Source organism: Aspergillus alliaceus (genome assembly GCF_009176365.1).
Source record: "Aspergillus alliaceus strain CBS 536.65 unplaced genomic scaffold BDW43scaffold_16, whole genome shotgun sequence".
Classification (NCBI taxonomy): Eukaryota; Fungi; Ascomycota; class Eurotiomycetes; order Eurotiales; family Aspergillaceae; genus Aspergillus; species Aspergillus alliaceus.
Genome location: NW_022474699.1, coordinates 418,896 through 437,833, shown reverse-complemented (window position 1 = coordinate 437,833; position 18,938 = coordinate 418,896). Strand labels below are relative to the sequence as shown.

General features: G+C 48.0%; 7 protein-coding genes across 7 annotated transcripts; 4 read left to right on the top strand and 3 right to left on the bottom strand.

Moving 5' to 3' along the window:
* The first annotated feature begins 1,152 nt into the window (after positions 1–1,152).
* Positions 1,153–2,498, top strand: BDW43DRAFT_57408 (protein-transporting protein BCP1). The gene is made up of 2 exons (XM_032050256.1): positions 1,153–1,625; positions 1,687–2,498. The coding sequence occupies exons 1-2, from the start codon at positions 1,395–1,397 to the stop codon at positions 2,242–2,244; spliced, it is 789 nt and encodes a 262-aa protein (XP_031901399.1). The 5' UTR covers positions 1,153–1,394; the 3' UTR covers positions 2,245–2,498.
* Positions 2,334–3,569, bottom strand: BDW43DRAFT_57417 (chorismate mutase ARO7). The gene is made up of 3 exons (XM_032050257.1): positions 3,342–3,569; positions 2,553–3,204; positions 2,334–2,498 (listed from the first exon to the last, which is right to left on the bottom strand). The coding sequence occupies exons 1-3, from the start codon at positions 3,410–3,412 to the stop codon at positions 2,421–2,423; spliced, it is 801 nt and encodes a 266-aa protein (XP_031901398.1). The 5' UTR covers positions 3,413–3,569; the 3' UTR covers positions 2,334–2,420.
* A 565-nt stretch (positions 3,570–4,134) lies between these two features.
* On the top strand, positions 4,135–6,950 carry mdv1 (WD repeat-containing protein). Its single transcript, XM_032041632.1, has 5 exons — positions 4,135–4,491; positions 4,572–5,169; positions 5,222–5,407; positions 5,458–6,260; positions 6,317–6,950. Exons 1-5 carry the CDS (start codon positions 4,408–4,410, stop codon positions 6,590–6,592), a joined length of 1,947 nt encoding a protein of 648 aa, XP_031901397.1. The 5' UTR covers positions 4,135–4,407; the 3' UTR covers positions 6,593–6,950.
* A 648-nt stretch (positions 6,951–7,598) lies between these two features.
* Positions 7,599–10,432, top strand: BDW43DRAFT_57149 (uncharacterized protein). Its single transcript, XM_032050255.1, has one exon. The coding sequence runs from the start codon at positions 7,851–7,853 to the stop codon at positions 10,014–10,016; it is 2,166 nt and encodes a 721-aa protein (XP_031901396.1). The 5' UTR covers positions 7,599–7,850; the 3' UTR covers positions 10,017–10,432.
* On the bottom strand, positions 9,940–12,192 carry BDW43DRAFT_318845 (agmatinase; the record flags this gene model as incomplete). The annotated part of the gene is made up of 9 exons (XM_032048769.1): positions 9,940–10,539; positions 10,609–10,759; positions 10,862–10,954; positions 11,051–11,268; positions 11,343–11,564; positions 11,620–11,703; positions 11,758–11,848; positions 11,910–12,006; positions 12,061–12,192. The coding sequence occupies 9 exons, from the start codon at positions 12,190–12,192 to the stop codon at positions 10,455–10,457; spliced, it is 1,173 nt and encodes a 390-aa protein (XP_031901395.1). The 3' UTR covers positions 9,940–10,454.
* Positions 12,193–12,827: 635 nt separating this feature from the next.
* On the bottom strand, positions 12,828–15,234 carry BDW43DRAFT_273484 (MATE family efflux transporter). Its single transcript, XM_032041631.1, has one exon. It carries the CDS (start codon positions 14,593–14,595, stop codon positions 13,024–13,026), a length of 1,572 nt encoding a protein of 523 aa, XP_031901394.1. The 5' UTR covers positions 14,596–15,234; the 3' UTR covers positions 12,828–13,023.
* A 672-nt stretch (positions 15,235–15,906) lies between these two features.
* BDW43DRAFT_273475 (putative MFS transporter) lies at positions 15,907–17,931 on the top strand. The gene is made up of 7 exons (XM_032041630.1): positions 15,907–16,157; positions 16,210–16,523; positions 16,579–16,668; positions 16,743–17,351; positions 17,409–17,483; positions 17,557–17,684; positions 17,745–17,931. Exons 1-7 carry the CDS (start codon positions 15,982–15,984, stop codon positions 17,916–17,918), a joined length of 1,566 nt encoding a protein of 521 aa, XP_031901393.1. The 5' UTR covers positions 15,907–15,981; the 3' UTR covers positions 17,919–17,931.
* The last annotated feature ends 1,007 nt before the right edge of the window (positions 17,932–18,938 follow it).

Below are 18,938 nucleotides of genomic sequence, written 5' to 3'. Positions count from 1 at the left end.
CATTACAACAATATCTGGAAGGGGAATACCAGTTACTGTTGTATTGCAACTTGGTCGATGTGATTGAATCATCGGTCGGCCTGGTAAGGAAAAGAACTTTGTTTTTCTTTTGAATTCTTTGGGAAGCTAGTTGGGCAGGGTTAGGGTAAGTTTGGCTTGGTAGTGGTTTTGGGTAACACCATCACGCGATCCGATCTAGATCTACATACGAATATCAAAACCGACATAGAACTTATTGGCCGGGTTTTCGAGTTTCTCATGTTCCAATTCGCTTTCATCTATGATAGCTTTCTAATACTACCCCTTAAGAGCTCAATTCCCAGTATGCAGTCTCAAAAAAGACAGGGGTGTCAGTGTTGAGCGGACACCTGATCATTAGGAAAATGCAATCCAGTCCAATCTCGGTGACCCAAACGACAGCATCTAAACCACACCTCCAACATCAACACCATCCCCAAACCGCTCAGTAACCATCCACCATCTACGTCAAACACAAACAGCCCCCAAAAACCTTCAATAAACCGCACCCCATAAGTCAACACCAACAACCCCCCCCCCCCGGAAACTGAACAACCAAGAGCAGACCCCTACTTCCAAACCCTCTTCAACGACCTCGAATCCCGCTTCAAAGCCACCTGCATCCCTTCCCTCCAGATGACCCATTCTAGCTATTTCAGGATTTGAGAAATGAGACGCTTTGGCATATTCACGGTACGGGGCGGTTGGGGGTTAGGGGGGATATGTGGGTTGTTTGGGAGTGAGAGGGTTGTGGCGGGGTTTTTTTGGATGGAGTCGTATGAGGTGCATACTGTTGAGAATGTGAAGCAGGATGTTTGAGTGGTTAGGTTGGATATATAGATCCTGCGAGGTGATGGTTTCTAGGGAGATTATGGATTACGGGTTATGAGTTCTGGATAATGGCTATAGAATATGATAGTTTATGAGTATACGCCAGTAATCAAGAAGAGTGAGTAAGGATAAAAGTATTCCGGGTGTTTGTATGGCGTCTGACTATATATCTTGCTCAATTGTCTTGTTAGATGGTAATAATTTCTCACTATATAGCGAAAGTATATACTTTGGTTGACCCCCGCGATAAAATGTTCGAAAAAGGTTTAGCGAGAGCGGAGCAACTTTTATCGCCCGATGAAGCTCAAAACTGCAGAACTTCAACAAAACAAATACCCCCACGAATTGACCGTATTTTCGCATCAGAAACCACAACTACAATCACAATGGTAAAGCGCAAGGAAATCAAAGACAACGATGTCGAAATGGGCGGCACCAACCCTCGCGTGGCCGATGATGACTCCGACGAGGTACATCAACCCACCCTTGCATACATCAAGGCTTTTCTTTTTTTCTTTTCTAATCGCTATTGATGGTCGCAGGATATGGACATTGTGAATGTCGATTTTGAGTGGTTCGACCCTCAGCCGATCGATTTCCACGGCCTTAAAATCCTCCTCAGACAACTTTTCGACTGCGATGCCCAGATTTTCGATATGTCCGCTTTGTCGGACATGATCCTCGCGCAACCGTTGCTAGGATCGACGGTCAAAGTTGACGGTGCTGAGTCGGATCCTTACGCCTTCTTGACTGTGCTCAACCTCCAGGAACACAAGGTACGCTGCGCGCAAGAAACCGGAAACCCAAGAAGAATTCCCTTACTAATCTCTCGAATAGGATAAACCCGTTATTAAAGATTTAATATCCTACCTCCAGCGCAAAGCATCATCCAACCCCGACCTTGCTCCACTTGCCCAGCTTCTCTCCCAAACGCCTATCCCGCAGATCGGACTGATCCTCACCGAGCGATTGATCAACATGCCCGCCGAAGTTGTGCCCCCGATGTACACCATGTTGATGGAAGAGATTGCTTGGGCTATCCAGGACAAGGAGCCATACCAGTTCTCGCACTACCTGATCGTGTCGAAGACTTACGAGGAGATTGAGTCGAAATTGGACCAGGAGGACTCGCGACCGCAGAAGAAGAAGAAGAAGGCGTCTGGAGATAAGGTCGAGAAGTTCTATTTCCACCCCGAAGATGAGGTCCTTGAGAAGCATGCGCGCTGCTTCGGTTCCATAGAGTATACACATAAGCATGACGAGGGACACTCGGACTCGAAACGGGCGTTCCAAGAAGCGGGCATCAGAACCGGCGGAAGTCTGATGCTCTTCGATGCGGATAAGCTCGAAGGTGCAATCAACGCGATGAAGGAGTACATTAACCCCCCGGTATGAATGATGGTTACGGCATGGTTTATGATAGAAAAAAGTTATTCTGCGCTTTTGTCTATAGCGTACCTATATCCCGCTTTGAAAAAATTATTAATAACTCTATGATCTCGTTTTTTTTCTTATACGTCACGCGTTTATGGCTCGTTCTCTATCTTCGTAAAACCTGATCTATCGTTTGTTTACTCCCATTGTGTGCCCTTCAGGCGTTGCATCAAGTACTCAACCTCTACGACCTTGGTCAAGGGAATGACGTATTCCTGGGCGGTATTAGCAAGATGCTCTGAGCCGAAGAAAGCTTGCCCCTTGCTTACCTTGTACATGGCAACTACAGCACCGACATTGATCTTAACGCCGTTCTCCGTCGGGAATGCCGGATCAGTTCCGTACGTCTTCGCCTTCAGTGCCAGCCTCTCCAGCACTTTGCGCTCGACCTTCGCATCGGTAATCGCGGCATCGATCCCTGCCCGATCATTCTCCTTGATCATCTTGACGAATCGCTCAGGCTCCTTTTGGAATTTCGACTCCGCCACAAACTTGCCGAAGTGAATGCGCCGAGACAGCGCCTGCAGACAGCTAACATCCGCCGTCGCCGCCGACCCGTAGTTCTCCTGCGTCTCACCACGATCTTCACGTCCAAACTGTGGACACACGGCCGGGAGGATATTCTCAACGTACCGCTGCTTGATGATCTGATTGACGTTCACATCATTGTCGTGCAGAATCTTGGGATACTTCAGCGGCGCCAGGATCGGAGCTTCGAGGACGTCCGGAAAGAAAGGATACTCGTCTGGAGATTGGTAGCGACGTACGCGCGACTGGATACGCTCCTGCTCGCGGAGCATGTAATCCATGAGCGGGACATCCTCGCCGGGAATCTTGACGCCGCCGGGGTAATAGATGGGCTTGTTCAGGGGGAATTGGACGCGCTCGATCAGGTGGAAGGTGATGGTGTCCTCGAGTCGGCTGCAGTAGTACACATGATGATCAGTCCAGGGATGTCACAGGGTTTCGGAATTCTGTGGTCGTTGGTTTTTGGTCTAGACGTTTTGCCGTGCAACTGCGGGGCAGGTCTAAGCGTGGAATAAATGCGAAAAACTTACATTAACTGGAAGCGGATATTGGCCAGATCCAAGGCCTTGGAGGCATCTGAGAGGTCAATGGCTGTGTCCATAGTCTCTTGTCCCTCGGATTTTGTTGGTTGGGGATTTTCAAATCAGCGTCTGACTGAGGGAGTTTCTTTCTGCGGGACCTCCGATTTGCGAAGGTTTGAGTCTTGGTTCACTGGTAAAGAGTTGAAGGAGAAGAATATTCGATACTTTTTTTTTTTTAAAGAGTTGAGCACTGCTCAGCTAGCGTGATACTGACTGTGTTAGCAATTGGGCACTTATCAATTGAAGAATAGATACAAAGAACTAATTAAGGACCCCTCTTTTTCGTTGAGAGTCGTTCTCCATCACACTTCCTAGATCGGAGGGTCTTTCTACCTGGTTTGGTATGTAAGGCTGCGCTGGGTAAGATTTAAGGACAAGCGCTAAGCCGCTAAATGAATGGAAGAAACAATAAGAATGAAAAAAAAAGCAAGATAAATAATAAATAGTAATGGACATCTGAAAAGAAATTACGTGAGTGAAGGGGGTTTACTTAGTCAATTCCTCTCTATTAATATGTTCTATCTGACATACTCGGTGCCCAGAGAAAAAGTACCGAAAGATTTATCGCAAAAATTGTTCTGGCGCTTGATGCCGTCATGTGGTAATTTTGCGTTGCAGGTGAACAAAAAGTGTAGATTTCAGTACTATGACGGTATTACAAGATATAAGGCCAAGAATTAATGAACAGTTCGGACTGGGAAAACAAAAAAATTATTATTCTGAAGAACTTCAAGGTTCCACCAAAATATTGAGCATATTCTTCCAAGACAACGCAATACGTACACTAAATAGTACTTTCATGTGCTTCAGCTTAAGTCCGCGGTAATAATACGGTACATCCTTCCCGGCAAGGCGGTAATTCATCGCGTGCAGCTCCAACCTTCTTTTCCAGAGAGCCGAAAAACAAGAGCAACCCGATCGCCGACTCGACGTTGCTCCCCCTTCTTTGCCTCCCCCTCTTCAGACCTTCCTTATGGGCGTTTAACGTCTCAAGAGAATTACTCAGGTCGGCGATATGGACAAACACCGCCGCGATGAGTCGCCTTCGGGTCTGTCTGATATTGTCGAGCATGACGGTCTTCTAGGGACCGGCCTGACGGTAAGTCCCTACGGACCTCTACCTCTTATTCTCCCAAAATCGCCTCTATGATCCGCTGATGTTACCATTCTGGAATTCAGACCAGACATATCGAGGCCTTCGGGAGGAAAGTAACGTCGACGGCCGGGCATTTAATGGGCCCTCCGGGTGACGGAAATCCCGCTCATTACAACAATGCTATGGTGGATATTCAGCGCGAGCTGCGGCGCCCTAATACGCAGCGCAGGATATTCGCCTTGACTCAAACGACTCCGACGGATCTTGTCCGCTCCAAGCTGTCGACTTCCGAAATCCAATCGCGAGCTCTCTCCTCCCTCCCCGACGATCTCCTTGCGAACATTCCCGATGACAGCAGCTCCTACTCTCTATTTGAAGGCTTCCAGGCCTCACAAGATGACATCGAATATCGAAAGGCTCATCGACGGCGCACTTCCAAATCAAAGAAGTTGTTGAAAGACGGCGAAGGGCGGCCAGCCCTTCCGTCCGCTCCGGCGGACCTGAAGAAGGAGCGTGACCTGTTGAGTCGCCGCATGGAGCTGATGGGCGTGCGCAAGAACATGTGTAGCTCGGAGATACATGACATAGATAACAAGATCGCGAACCTTCACAATATGCGCAAGATTGTTTTGGATCGGTTGGCTGGGCTAGAGATGGAGGAGGCGGAATTGGAACATGAACGTGGGTGGATTTGGCTCGATCATCGCGCTTTGATTCTGACCTGCGGAAACAGTGACCGAGATCGAAAATAAATTAGAGGATATTGAAGAGGAAGCACCAGATGTGGTGGGCACTCCTAAATCATCCGTCAATGACGAGTCTCTAATTTCGGAGGATGCGGCCATGGACGCATCCTTCATGTCAGAGTCTATCTATCAAAAGATACCGTCGCCGAAGAGCTTCAAGCAGAAATCAATAAGTATGCTTCTTCAGTGAGTGTCTACTGGGCTATCGGCTAATGCTTACCAGGAAAACGATCCATGCCTGTGTTACACGAGCATTTCACCCCTGGATCCTTGATCAAGGAGATGGAGGCGCATACCGACATGGTGACTGCTATTGATTTTGATTTCCCTTTCGGTACAATGGTCAGCGCAGCATTGGATGATACCGTGCGAGTCTGGGACCTTAACACTGGCAGATGCAATGGGTTTTTGGAGGGGCATAATGCATCGGTTCGGTGTCTTCAAATAGAGGATAATATTGTGGCCACCGGTTCTATGGATGCCTCAGTCAAACTTTGGGACTTGAGTCGCGCCCGCACCAGACCGCGAAGCAGCCGCATTAACAAGCAAGAAGATGAAGAAGATGCTGCCGACGATGCTTCTCAAGTATCTCATTCGACGACTCTAGAGGATTGCCACGTATTTTCACTAGATGCCCACGTCGGTGAAGTGACAGCACTCCATTTCCGGCGTGACAACTTAATTTCCGGTTCGGCGGATAAGACTCTACGACAATGGGATCTTGTCAAAGGGCGTTGTGTGCAGACATTGGACGTTCTCTGGGCCGCAGCTCAAGCGTCGACGCTAAATGGAGATAGCTCATGGCGACCGTCGGGACGTATGCCGGATGCATCCGCAGACTTCGTGGGCGCGCTTCAGTGCTTCGATGCCGCCCTGGCTTGTGGTACTGCCGACGGTATGGTTCGTTTGTGGGATTTGCGTAGTGGTCAAGTCCATCGGAGTCTCGTTGGACATACAGGTCCCGTTACGTGCTTACAATTTGACGATGTACACATGGTGACGGGAAGTATGGACCGCAGTATTCGGGTATGTTGCACGCTGGCTCCGTGAAGATTAGGAAAGCCATTACTGACACGTTCTAGATCTGGGATCTCCGAACGGGATCCATCTTTGATGCATATGCCTACGATAAACCTGTAACCAGCATGATGTTCGACACGAAGCGTATTGTGACTGCCACGGGAGAGAGTGTGGTGAAGGTATACGACAAAGCAGACGGCAACCACTGGGACTGTGGTGCCGGCGTTGGTGTTGATGAACAAGGCCCGTTACCCGCCACCGTAGACCGAGTGCGCCTCAAGGACGGATTTCTCATCGAAGGCCGCAAGGACGGCACCATTGGCGCGTGGACTTGTTAGAAATGATTCTATGAGGCATTGGCTTTCGGACGTATTTGGATGTACATGCGAGCACTTGCCATTATATTCTCCCGCAAAGTCTCAGCGCGTCTTTAAATATGTATATTATATTTGTCTCCAGTGTTTTAGAAGCGAGATGAAGCTGTCCAGGACAGGCAGCGTTGTAAAATGAATTTGTGAAGTGATGCCAGTCTTTCTTCTCATTTCTTATGCATTGGATATGAATGAATGCGATCAAAATTAGAAGATAAAAGAATGTTGAAGTAAGAAAGCAAGAATTATAGACTGGTCTTTGTGTTGCTGTAGAGCTTACAGACCATGCCGTGGATAGTAAAGCAGCTACATATTGAGACATCTCCAGTCCTTATATATTGCCCGTAATTCAGAATCGAGAAATTGCCAACTGATCAATACCTCTGTGTAGTGTTGCGCAGACTTTACCGCCTTTCCGTAATCTCTGTGGGGCGAACAGGGTCACGCTTTACTGGATCAGGGATTCTACTGACTTGCATACCGAATACTTAGTTTGACTTCGCGACATCGTCAACACCACTAAATATTACTTGAAATTTAACCAAAACGCGTGCTGATACAGTCGCAAACCACTAAAAATTGGGTTCCAAGCTTCAGGCCTTCTTTGAGCGACCGTACGCTCAACAAACTGCGGATTAGCGTTGATCGATCGGTGAGATCCGCCCGCGTCGCATTCGCGCGCCGTGGTCCTTTTTCATGAATGAGACGCAGTTTTTTCATTCACTACTTAGGGAAGTCAACTAAGCAACTTCTTTGATACCTTTAATCTACCTTACTTTGAGGGAGACAAAGGGGTAGGGGTGCGGGTGTCTCCTTGTGCCGCGGTTGTGTTGATTCTCATTTCAACTTTGCCAATCTATTCAAACTGCCACCTGGTTGAGATTTTAGACCTTGCACTGCATTTGATGTGAAATACTGGCCAGATAGCATTTCTGAACTCGCCGATCATCACGCATATTCCTTGCTTGACTATTTCATAAGCGCCACCCTGCAAAGAATTTGTGTTACTAGAAGTCCTGAAGGTGTGGATGCTACAGTATTGCGATCCGCTTCGAAGGGCTTACTGTAAGTGGATAGATATCCTTTGCCTCCAGGTCCATGAGTCCTGCGGCGAGTTTGTACCTTCTCTTCCGGCTCAGCTTGCCTGACACTGTTCTTAGGAAAATACTCCACGGCATTTACTGAAGACGAGATAGACGTTTGTCTTCTCTAAAAGGTCGTCAGCATGCCTCCCAGACGCGCCTCTACACGGCGTGCCGGAGCGGTAACTCGATCTTCTGACTATGGGACTCCTTCGTACATTCCCAGCATGTCGAGTCCAGATGCGAGGAATCCTGCCTTGCCTAATATACCAACTAAGCAATCGTTTGCCTATGGTTCATCAACTACGCCAATTCTTCCTCGCGAGCTTGCGGCGAAGCCCAAGATGAACCTAACTGAAATGGCCAACAATATTGATGAAGGCCTCAGAGCCGCCCAAGGCCGAGACAACGACAGACCTCACATGAACACTCGTTCACGAAGAAACTCTGTTGCTGCAAGCCTATCCCCTGTTCGACGAAACCGCCGTGAGCCAACTCCAGATCAGCTGCAGCTGCTCGATTCATTACGTGAAGCCACTATGTCACCTCGTCCTAATGGTCAAGACGGGTCAAATCAGGGACAATCTACCCCTACTCCCACGCCTCCTATTCCACATACTCTATCCACAGCATCCAGTCCTGCTACTGAGTCTCTTACCAACCCCAGATACCCTGTTTTGACTACCGATCAACTATATCCGTCTCCGCTTCTGCGGTTTGGCTCTCCCAATCGGAATGGAGTCTCGTTAAGCTCACCCAATTTTGGAAACTCCATCGACAACGAATCTATCATCTCGTGGAATGTAGAGCGCGACATCAATGAAGATGAATTGCAACGAACACGTCCGAACGGGTACCTTGATGGACCGCATGGAAAGAACATTACAGCGCCTCCACGCCGGTTTTCAGGTTTCGCATTTGCCCAAGAACCCATTGAGGAAGTCGATGAGCCGACTACTCAGTTATCTATCTCTAAATCCCGCTCCCCTGAGGCTACGACCATCGATCTTCAGCCGAATCCCGAACCACAATCAGAGTCAGTGCCGGAAATAGAGCCGGAAAGGCAACAACAACCACAACCAGAGCCAGAGCCAGAGCCAGAGCCAGAACCCGAACCCGAACCCGAACCTGCGCCTGTACTGACAGCTAAACCTGAACTTTCCACAGCTCCGGCTAAGACAATTATTCCCAGCAATCCCGTACGTGAGGCTTCATTCGACGAGAACACGCCTCCGTTCCGAGGGCGCGTCAAAAGCAATATGTGTTCAATGGGAAGTGCCACCATTGGCTTCCAGAAAGGCCCGGCTATCCGAATCGCTACTCTTGTGATACTTGCAGTAGCATCAATTTTCACAGCATATTGTTTTGGTGACCGAATCTCCAGTATTACATCGAGTATCGGCTCGCATCTTCCATTGTACGGAAGCCCTTTCCGCGACTTGAACTCTACTGCTTTGGAAGCAGTCCACGGCCTTTCTAAACAAGTAGTGAGTCTTGGGGTAGAGGTGACTTCGCTGTCCAAGGAAGTGGACGTTATTAAATCAGAGGCTGAACATGTACCTGCACCTACCACGATTGTCCAACCGATCCCAGTTCGCCAGGAGATACCGAAAACCAATTTTCTATCCATTGGCATGGGTGTGTTTGTCGATCCATATAACACAAGCCCCACGTCTGGGCGCTCTGCGAACATCTTCCAGAAACTTCAACACAAAATCCTGTCCGGGGGCTGGCAACGGCATTCGCAGCCTCCTCTTGCAGCTTTGACACCCTGGCAGGATGTGGGAGAATGCTGGTGCAGCAAACCTCGCTCCGGCATGTCTCAGCTCGCGCTACACTTAGGGCGTAAAATTGTGCCCGAGGAGGTGGTCGTAGAGCACATACCGAAGGGGGCAAGCATTCAGCCCGAAGTCGCACCTCGAGATATGGAGCTGTGGGCCCAATTCCAGGTTGCTGATGGATCAGACTCTGATTCGTTTCCCTCTTCCTCATTCTTCCCCTTGCGGGAATCTGGAAAGTTATATGAGCAATTTCCTCTCCACAATCACATCATTGATACCCTTCGGCTGGCATATAAGGGTGAGCCGGAAAGCGCATACTCGAATGATGAACTCCTGGGGCCTTCGTTCTATCGTGTGGGACGGTGGACTTACGATTTGGACGGCACGAATCACATCCAGAAGTTCGAGCTAGATGCCATCATCGATGTTCCAGCAATCCGAGTAAATAAGGTGGTTTTCCGGGTCAAGTCGAACTGGGGAGCAAACGATACGTGCCTCTATCGGTTGAAATTATATGGTCACATGTAGGTTATAACCTACACCGCAGATAAATTTGTGTTCTTCCTGTTTTTATGTTTTTGGAAAAGGTGCTAGGCGAAACCCCGGAATAAGTGTGGTGTTCTGGCACTGTGAAGCCAACTACTTGTTGCATATTTCTTTTTCCCTTCCGTTTTACATTTTGTTTCGTCTTTTTCCTGCAGTTTGGCTTCAAGGTGTGACGGCAAGCCAGGTTCCTTGTTTCACTTTGATATCTTTGTCGTTCTTCTCTTAGATGCATGGCGTGGCATGGAAGGGGCGTTGCGGTCTGATTCGAGATATCCGGCTCTCAGTTCTTAGTATTGATGCATTTCATTTTAATATAAATGACTGTTATCTCCAGCTTTTGTAGCATATTTCACCATAGCACACATAAGCCCCCCACACCCAACTTCCCTATGCACCAACAAACACAAAAAATCAAAAATCCTACAATTCATCCGACCCCCCAACAGTCAAAGGCCCCTTCTTAACCATCATCGTAAGAATCTCATAAAGCACATCCGCAGCCGCCCTAAGTCACTATCAGCAAACCTAAAATAAGACCTATTAAAAGAAGACAAAAGGAGGAAACAAAACATACATAGTCGACAACTCCGCATTAGTATCATAAGCCGGCGCAACCTCCACAATATCCGCCCCGATAAGATTCAGCCCATCCAAGCCCCGGATAATCGTGCGCAGTTCACGAGTCGACCACCCGCCCGTTTCAGGCGTGCCGGTTGCAGGCGCGACTATATTTTTTTCAATTCTCAATTAGCATGCTTTCTTTCCTTTCCTTCCCTTTCTTCCTTTAATTCCGGGAAGGAAGTTAACGGAACATCACGTAAACTTACAAGCTGGGTCAAGTGTATCAATATCAATGGATAGATAGACCGGGTTCTCGGTCCCGACTCGTTCGCGAATCCGCTTGATGATCCCATCCGTTCCTGGTCTTGTTAGAACAGGGGGTCTTGTTCTGGGGCTGTAAGGCTGGAGGATGTATGTATGGATGCATGGATGGGTGGGTATGTGGGTGTATATACCAATAGTATCTATATCCCTCGCCTCAACGATCTCAAACCCACAATACCCATCATTCTCGTAATCCGAGGGGCCCGAAAGCGTCGTCCTAATACCGGCGTGGATGTTCGTGTCGTTCCTGAGCAGGCCTTCCATCGCCGCATGATAGAAGTACGTTCCGTGGTTGATGGCAGCGACTTGGCTTGGGGAGCCGCCGAAGACTTTTGGTTTCCATGAATCACTGGTTTATTAGCACCCTTAGACTATAGATAATAGATGGAAGGAGGGAGTAGGTTTGGGGGTAGGGTAAAGTACAGGTGACTATCGAAGTGGATAACGCTGACGGGGCCATAGGCCTTATTGATACTCCGGAGCAAGGGGAGGGTGATGGTGTGGTCGCCGCCGAGGGTGATGACGCGGGGGAGGGTCTTGCCTGCTCGGGAGAGGCCGTGTTCGTTTGCGTCGGTGAAGGGCTTGCGCATGAGGATGCTGTTGTGGCCTTCTTCGATTTGCTGGATGGCCCAGGCATTGTCGTACCTGGTTTCTTCTTGTTAGTTGGGTTTTGTTTTTAGAGAGTGGGGTTGGGACGTACGAGGTTACGGGGATGTCGCCGCAGTCGAGGATTTTGAGATCGCTGACGAAGGGGTTGGCTTGGAGGGGGACGTTGTAGCCGCCGCTGGTGGTGCGGGTTAGGATATGGGTGGATGTTATATTGGAGGGATGTATGTACTAGAGGTTGAGACGGCGGGAGCCTTGTCTGATGCCGCTGGGGCCGAATCGGGCTCCGGGTCTGTAGGAGGTGCCCGTGTCAAAGGGGGCTCCTATGGATTTTGTTAGTTGGTTCGAGAGAAGAGAATAGAAAGGGGGTCTTTGTTGGTATACCTATGAAGGCAATGTCGTATTTCTCATCGTCGCTGGAGAGACATGGGAAGTAGGGCAATCGACCGAAGGTCGAGATGCCTGAGAAGACAGAGTCGGCCTAGAGATTTTCAACAAGGGTTTATACATCATGAATAGTAGTTGGAACACGTACCTGAGTGCCACCATCTCCGGGGATAGTGTTATACCACAGTTTCTGGTGTGGACCTGAAATTGGGGTTTGGTGCTTGTTGTGGGCAGAAGCCATGGCGGATAAGGTGAGAAGGCTCACTGCTGTGAAAAGCATGTTTTAAATGATGCTTGCTATACTTTGATTGAAAGTAGAGGGGTAATGATCCAAATATTGATGTTATTAGAAGATGAGGAATATATGATCTTGTATAACAGAGGGGATGAAACTGATATTTATGTGACTTTACAGCAGTCATGAACTTCATCTCGGCACCGTACACTCTTTCCTCCTGCCTTTTTCTGGGGCCAGAAAGATTCCCTGAAGAACCTTGATCATGTCTTGATTGCTACCTCTATACAATGATTGAGATAATTAAATCATCAACTGTGCCCCGGAACCCACACGGATCAACTAATCATACAGAACTAGCCAAGGAATGGAAGAAAGATGCCGATAACCATCAAGGTTCAGTATTGGACAGGATCAATGAGATACAATTGACATCTACCCCACTCCTGACAACTTCCTACTCTGGAGAATACTGGGGGTGGGACAAGCCATGGCTTTATCCTGTTGTCGGCAACGGATATGCAGGTGAACGCAAGGGTTACATCTCTTACCCAAAAAGGAAAGTTTGGGGAGAAGGAGACGCAAGAGAACAAGTTAGTAAAGGTTAGTGATAACATGAATGTTTGGTCATCAGTTCTTATCTTTGGCAAACTCTTATCAAACTTAACTTCTAGAACGCCCGGGTCTGTCCTCGGAAAAATATCGATCTTCATCTGTCTGGGATATAAGCGTGTAACTAGCTTGTTGGAGAAGTACTTCTTGGCCAATCGAACTTCCCGTTTGAGCTCATGCTTTGGAGACACAACTTGAACACAATCAACTCTGCCATACATCATACCTCCATACAATCAAGTACTTAATTACTGTGCAACTACTCTACCTTTCATCCAATCGTTCCACATCCATGCGCGCGAAGGCCTTATCCACTTCTTTGTTCCAATTGCTGAGAGCCACGATCATCCACTCCAACGCCCCCACCAGATACAATGCAATGCACTGTCCCATCCACAGTCCCTTGAGGCCCCAGCCGTGGAATGCCAGCCAAATGCCGAGAGGCAGAGCACCGCAGTAATAGCTAACCAGATTGATCATCGCTCCGACGTGCTGTCGACCCATACCGCGAAGACTACCCCCACAACTCCCATTTAGGCCGTCGGCAATCTGGAACAGGGCAACATACGGTAGCACCTCGGCGGTGAGGCGCACCACTCGCTCGTCCGAGTTGAAGATCTTCGCAAAGTCGTGCCGGGTACCCATCAAGACAACCAGTACGACCGCTCCAAGGAAAATGCTGAGCCAGGCGGCCGTATTCGCTGCTTTGGCAGCTCCCGGTGCGTTCCGAGATCCCAGAAGGTTACCCACTCGTGCCGATGTGGCAACACCCACCCCAAACGGGATTGTGTTTAGCACTTGATCTGCGGTCATGATAACGCTTTGTGCAGCCAATGCGATGGTGCCCAGGCGGCCTGCCGCTAGAGCCACAATCTCAAATGCCCACCATTCTGTGCCGACATGGATGATACCCAGGAAGGCCAGGCGGGCAAATGTACCGAGGTTCTGGAACGCCTCTCGCGACCATCCCCCCCAGCATTCGGACCCAGCAACGAATCGGGCATAGAGAGCTAACAGGATAAAGGACAACCAGTATGAGATGCCGAGGGCAAAGGGCGCCCCGAGTAAGCCCATATCAAAGGCGTAACAGCATAGGTAATTGAGAAGGGCGTTGAAGGGGGATGTGATCATTAGCACGTATGTTCCTGGACGCATGATCCCTGAGAAAGGTGCAAAGTTAGTAGTTGCATTCAGGAGTGGCATAATAAGGTAAACCTTACCTTGAGCTTGCAAATACTTCTTAATCAATTCGAAATAAATATAACCCAAACCACCAGGAATCAAGCACGATAAGAATCTCGCGCTGTCCCTAGACAGCTGATGGTCTTGCCCCAGAAACAGAAAGACAGGCTCAGAGCATGCCCAAAGAATGGCGACGGGGGTATAGAAAAGACTGAGAACAAAAAACCCCCTCTGCAGCAAAACACCAAGGTCATGCTTGTTCGAGCTCCCCGTGAACGATGACGAGGCCAATGTATCCAGGGCTGTTGTCCCTCCCAGAGCGATCATCCACGCAGTGATCATAGCAAACATCAGCGAGAATGCGCTTGTGGCCAGATCCCCGGGTGAGGAACGCCCGACTATCAACACGGATACAGTTTGCAAGCTGTTCTGCAGTGTATAGGCCAGGATAACCGGGATAGAGCCCTTCAACAGAATCCAGAACTCCCCGAGGTATCGATGCCAGCCCTCGCTGCTAGAATCATAGCCGTCATTGGTGTCTGCATCTTTGAGAGTGTCATTATCTGTTGGTTTGGGAAAAAGAGAGGTATATTCCGTTGGCTCCTCTTCGGCGTTAGGCAGGTCGTTATGGCGGGGTGGGTGTTGACGGGGCATCTCTACGGAGGGAGGAAGTAATGAATCGATTGACTAGAATTGTACATACAAGGGCTTCTATATCAAAAAACTAGGGAAGCCCAGAGCCTATTTTACTTATTGCGCCGATACCTTGCAGACTGACCCAAATGACCAGCAGAACTGACTTTTCTCGGTAAGCAAACAAGTGGATCTGGACGAGCAATAAATATCTCATACAAAGGTAATAAAAATACCTTGGAAAATATTTAGAAATACAAAAAAGCTCATGCAGATACTGCTCATGGTATTCCATTCGGAACAAACATAGATAATCGCCCAACCCCATCAAACTCGAAGTTTTGACCCAAATAGGCATTCCAGAAGCCTCCTGTGACCCTGATAAAGATTGTCAAAAGTGCTGAGCCCTCACTTCATGTGGTGACTCTTCCCTTATCAGCTATGATGCATACTCTCCTGTATGCCTTCATTTTCTCCAAACAAGTTCCCGATCCGGAATAGATCGTCCTCCCTCGCATCCAGTTATGCTACACTTGTGAAGTTGGATTGAGCTTCTTATCGCTACCCCACGTTCCGACCACTACCGACGGTCATTTATACTACGTCCGGGCTAGAACAATCCCGTGATTCCTTATTTCTTGAGAATCCAGGAAAGGATATACTGGACATAAATAAAAGCTTCCTTATTCATAGTTCGTAAGATCACAACAGACAATACTAGTGAAGTGTCTCTGCTATTAGAGTAGACATCAGATACTTCTTATGTATATTTTCCCTTGTACACAGAACTCGATCTATGATAAAACGGTCCTAACTGAGCCAACCATTGTGCCTTTAAGACATATGTTGATCACTGAGTTTCTTATCAGAGATCTTCTTGTATATATAACTCTAGAGCTTATTGGCTATGGTAATTGTCGGGACTCCGCGCCTGTGATGATCAAGATTTCTAACAAAAGGAGTACCAAACTCTGTATACTCTGTATAGTTTTCTCTTTCTGAATATACCCCATAAAAGTAGAAGAAAGGTAGATATGTCGCATCAGTATATAGCCAGCGTTCACTGACAAGCAAAGATGTGGTGGTGTCCGGTTATGTGTGGCCGGGATATGTACTAAACGCTCCCCCGGATCGTGTTGTCATTTCTTGAACCCTAATTCATGGCCGGAGAGATAAGACATGCGTCTGATATCTCTATACCATTTGATTCGACGGATCTTGTGCTAGTTTACTATATTCCTTGCTCTTATGCAGGCACTGGGTGTTACGCATTTTGGTAAGAGAGCTTGATAACCATCTATATACCTGATTCTGTATATATACTCCTTGAATCATGCCCCAAAATTCCACTGATCATGATCATACCCCACGGATGAGAAAAAGAAACAAGTTTTACCTCCGGATCATATGAATACCGACATGGCCAACGGGAACGAGAAACATCCATCATTCCTTGCTGGCAGTGGTAATACTGCCGAGCAAGACGGTATGAAGATCCATCCGCAGCCAATATCAGATCCTCTGGATCCATTGAATTGGCCCAGGGCTCAGAAAAACTCCATACTTGGAATCGTCATGCTCAAGTATAATGATTTGTCTGTATATCTGAGCCAGTAAATGCTGACACGAAGCCAGATATTTCCTTTTCACCTATATCACAACCACAACCGTCCCCTCTTTCCCTGAAATTCAAACTCAATTTGAAATCAACTACTCGCAAGTAAATTGGACTGTGGCTATCCCCGCTCTGGGGTTGGCCATAGGCCCTCTCTTTTGGTCGTCATTGAGCGATATCTATGGTCGTCGGATCATCTTCATCGTGGGGACAACGGTCTCCTTGGTAGCGACTATTGGCGCTGCGGTGGCTGACACCTATGTGGGATATATGGCTACTCGATTTTCCCAAGGGTTTGGCGTTAGTCCAGGGGCGACGGTGGGGATGGCTGTGGGTATGTTTGCCCGATGCTCTTCAGTCATATCATGCTGAGATACTGATGATGCCAGTCAATGATCTGTTCTTTGATTATGAAAGAGGTCAGAAACTAGGATTGTGGGTTCTAGCAATGGATTCAGGGCTCCTTCTTGGCCCTACCTGTACGCTTCTCTCCCAGCCCCAGCCTTAGCAGTTAGCATAACCCTACTTTGCATGCTGACATCATATTGATCAGTCGGCGGCTTCCTCAATGTCTTGAGCGCAGCATGGATCAATTGGTTCAACGCCATTCTCTTCGCCATCCTACTCCTCCTCGAGCTCTTCTTTATGCCCGAGACTCTCTATCCGCGTACCCGCATGCTCCAACATATGTCAAAAGATCCCTCCGAACCTTCGATAGATATTGAACAGCCCCAAGAGAAACCTGCTGCAAAATCAGAGACTACAGAAAAAGACACAATGCCTCGGACGAAAACTCTCGAATTCTTCAACATCCGGCCCATTCCCGGCCTGCGGCACCCAAAGCCTTGGGATGCCGTTCTCCGTTTCTTTCTCACTTTTCAGTTCCCCGTTGTGGTCATTGCCATCCTCGGATACGCATTCGTGTGGTATTGGTGGGTGCTGTCGGTAATTACGATGGTACCAGCGGCCTATGCAGACTACTCTCCATTGATCCAGGGTCTGTTGTTTCTGGGACTGTTCATAGGGACGGCGGTGTCTGAGGTCTGTTACTCGGGGCGACTGAGTGATTACATTGTTAGACGACTGGCAAAAAAGAATGAGGGAGTGAGGGTAGCGGAGATGAGGCTATGGTTAGCTTATCCGGCGATTTTAGTCACTGCCGGTGAGCTCGCCTCCAAAGAACCCTGTGGACTAGGATGGCTAACGAAAGTCTCAATAGCTGGCTTGATACTATGGGGCAACAGCATCGACAAAGGATACCATTGGATGGTCGGACAAGTTGCTTTCTTCTTATGTGAGCCCCTAACCATCTACTTCATTCCTGTTCCTCAATCTACGTACTAATACTGCACTGGTCATCATACAAGTTGCGTCAGGAGTCCAAGTCGGCAACACCGTAACCAGCAGCTACATTATTGACAGCTACCCACTCCAATCCACCAGCGTCGTCATCTTCTACGCTGTTTTCGTCAATCTGAGTGCCTTCATCAATCCTGTACATAACCCCCTACCTATTAACCTGCAGTGGTTGAGCGCGACATTGACAAAACTTCAGTTTTTCATCGCCAATTGGCAAGCTTCTTCTGGCTGGGCCTGGACATTCACAACACAGGCTTTGATCGTACTCATTGCCGGAACAGGGGTATTCGCAGCATTGCAGCGTTACGGAGCATTCCTGAGAGCAAAGTCTCCGGTGCCGAAGTGGGTGAATCCAGAATTTGACTCATGAATCTACTTGGTTAAAACCATATATAACGATGGAGGTTTGGTCCTCTGATTTTATATAATGGCTTATAAAATCACTACGCTGGACATAAAAAATATCCCTCCAAGTCCTAACTAGACGTATGACGCCTAAGCTGTACGACATAAATAATTCCCCATATTATCATGTATTAGAAGCCCCAGCCATTTAAATACAATAATACGAACTAAGGAAACGTTCTATTATTCATTACGGGAAACCCCCCTGACTATCTACCTGTAAAATTACCCCGCGAACCATGGTACAGTGAACTGCGCAGGCAACCCGCTTTTTGAACAATGCATTCAACGAATTAAGCTACATGTCTACCGTAGATCCGGGAAGTTAGAAACAAGAACCGTTTCAGACGTGTTGTTATTGCTCCACCGTATTTGTTGTCGCTTATGCGGCTGGGGCTCACTCATCTATCAAACATTTATAGTGGTTGGATTAGGGCTGCTATGGGTCTAGTTGGGGCGGTATAATCTGGGGACGTGGGGGTTGGAGGTGAGGTTTATGCGTCTTCCCATGGAAGCTGAGGAGCTTGAGACATGCTTTGTTTGATGTGTAGACCTTAAGTTAGGCCGTGTTAGCCATGATATTGTGGATTATTGTACCTGGGGAGACTGTACTGGTTACACGTGATTTCACGATCTTGGGGTCCTAAGGAGATTTCTTTAGGAACTAGAGGTTGTTTGTATGATTTTTTGATTCATTGACCTTGTGAATTTGGAAGATCCTTGTGTATAGAAGTGCTTCTCTAGATGGGGTGACTCGATATGCTGTTGTTGCTTTGACTCGCTTCTGTCAAGCGAATCGATACAACCAGCAACGCGAGTAGCATCACCTCTAGAAGTAAGGATCTGTGAAGTAACACATCTTCATAATAACTATATAAGTACAAGGTTCTCTTTAGTTGCACCTCCCACAGAGCCTATTTTAAAAGCTGAGATAGCCCCGATCTGAACGGGCGGACACTGGTATGAAACTTGAGGGAGTCGATGT

What these genes read in the sequence shown, in the direction of transcription:
- BDW43DRAFT_57408 (XM_032050256.1), top strand. Translation starts at nt 1,395, where the DNA reads ATGGACATTGTGAATGTCGATTTTGAGTGGTTCGACCCTCAGCCGATC. An exon ending in TCAACCTCCAGGAACACAAG is followed by an intron (nt 1,626 to 1,686) that starts GTACGCTGCGCG and finishes TCTCTCGAATAG; the next exon opens with GATAAACCCGTTATTAAAGA.
- BDW43DRAFT_57417 (XM_032050257.1), bottom strand. Translation starts at nt 3,412, where the DNA reads ATGGACACAGCCATTGACCTCTCAGATGCCTCCAAGGCCTTGGATCTG. An exon ending in AATATCCGCTTCCAGTTAAT is followed by an intron (nt 3,205 to 3,341) that starts GTAAGTTTTTCG and finishes GTACTACTGCAG; the next exon opens with CCGACTCGAGGACACCATCA. An exon ending in CTGTAGTTGCCATGTACAAG is followed by an intron (nt 2,499 to 2,552) that starts GTAAGCAAGGGG and finishes AATACCGCCCAG; the next exon opens with GAATACGTCATTCCCTTGAC.
- mdv1 (XM_032041632.1), top strand. Translation starts at nt 4,408, where the DNA reads ATGGACAAACACCGCCGCGATGAGTCGCCTTCGGGTCTGTCTGATATT. An exon ending in GGCGGAATTGGAACATGAAC is followed by an intron (nt 5,170 to 5,221) that starts GTGGGTGGATTT and finishes CTGCGGAAACAG; the next exon opens with TGACCGAGATCGAAAATAAA. An exon ending in GTATGGACCGCAGTATTCGG is followed by an intron (nt 6,261 to 6,316) that starts GTATGTTGCACG and finishes GACACGTTCTAG; the next exon opens with ATCTGGGATCTCCGAACGGG.
- BDW43DRAFT_57149 (XM_032050255.1), top strand. Translation starts at nt 7,851, where the DNA reads ATGCCTCCCAGACGCGCCTCTACACGGCGTGCCGGAGCGGTAACTCGA.
- BDW43DRAFT_273484 (XM_032041631.1), bottom strand. Translation starts at nt 14,595, where the DNA reads ATGCCCCGTCAACACCCACCCCGCCATAACGACCTGCCTAACGCCGAA.
- BDW43DRAFT_273475 (XM_032041630.1), top strand. Translation starts at nt 15,982, where the DNA reads ATGAATACCGACATGGCCAACGGGAACGAGAAACATCCATCATTCCTT. An exon ending in GACGGTGGGGATGGCTGTGG is followed by an intron (nt 16,524 to 16,578) that starts GTATGTTTGCCC and finishes TGATGATGCCAG; the next exon opens with TCAATGATCTGTTCTTTGAT. An exon ending in GGCGATTTTAGTCACTGCCG is followed by an intron (nt 17,352 to 17,408) that starts GTGAGCTCGCCT and finishes AAGTCTCAATAG; the next exon opens with CTGGCTTGATACTATGGGGC.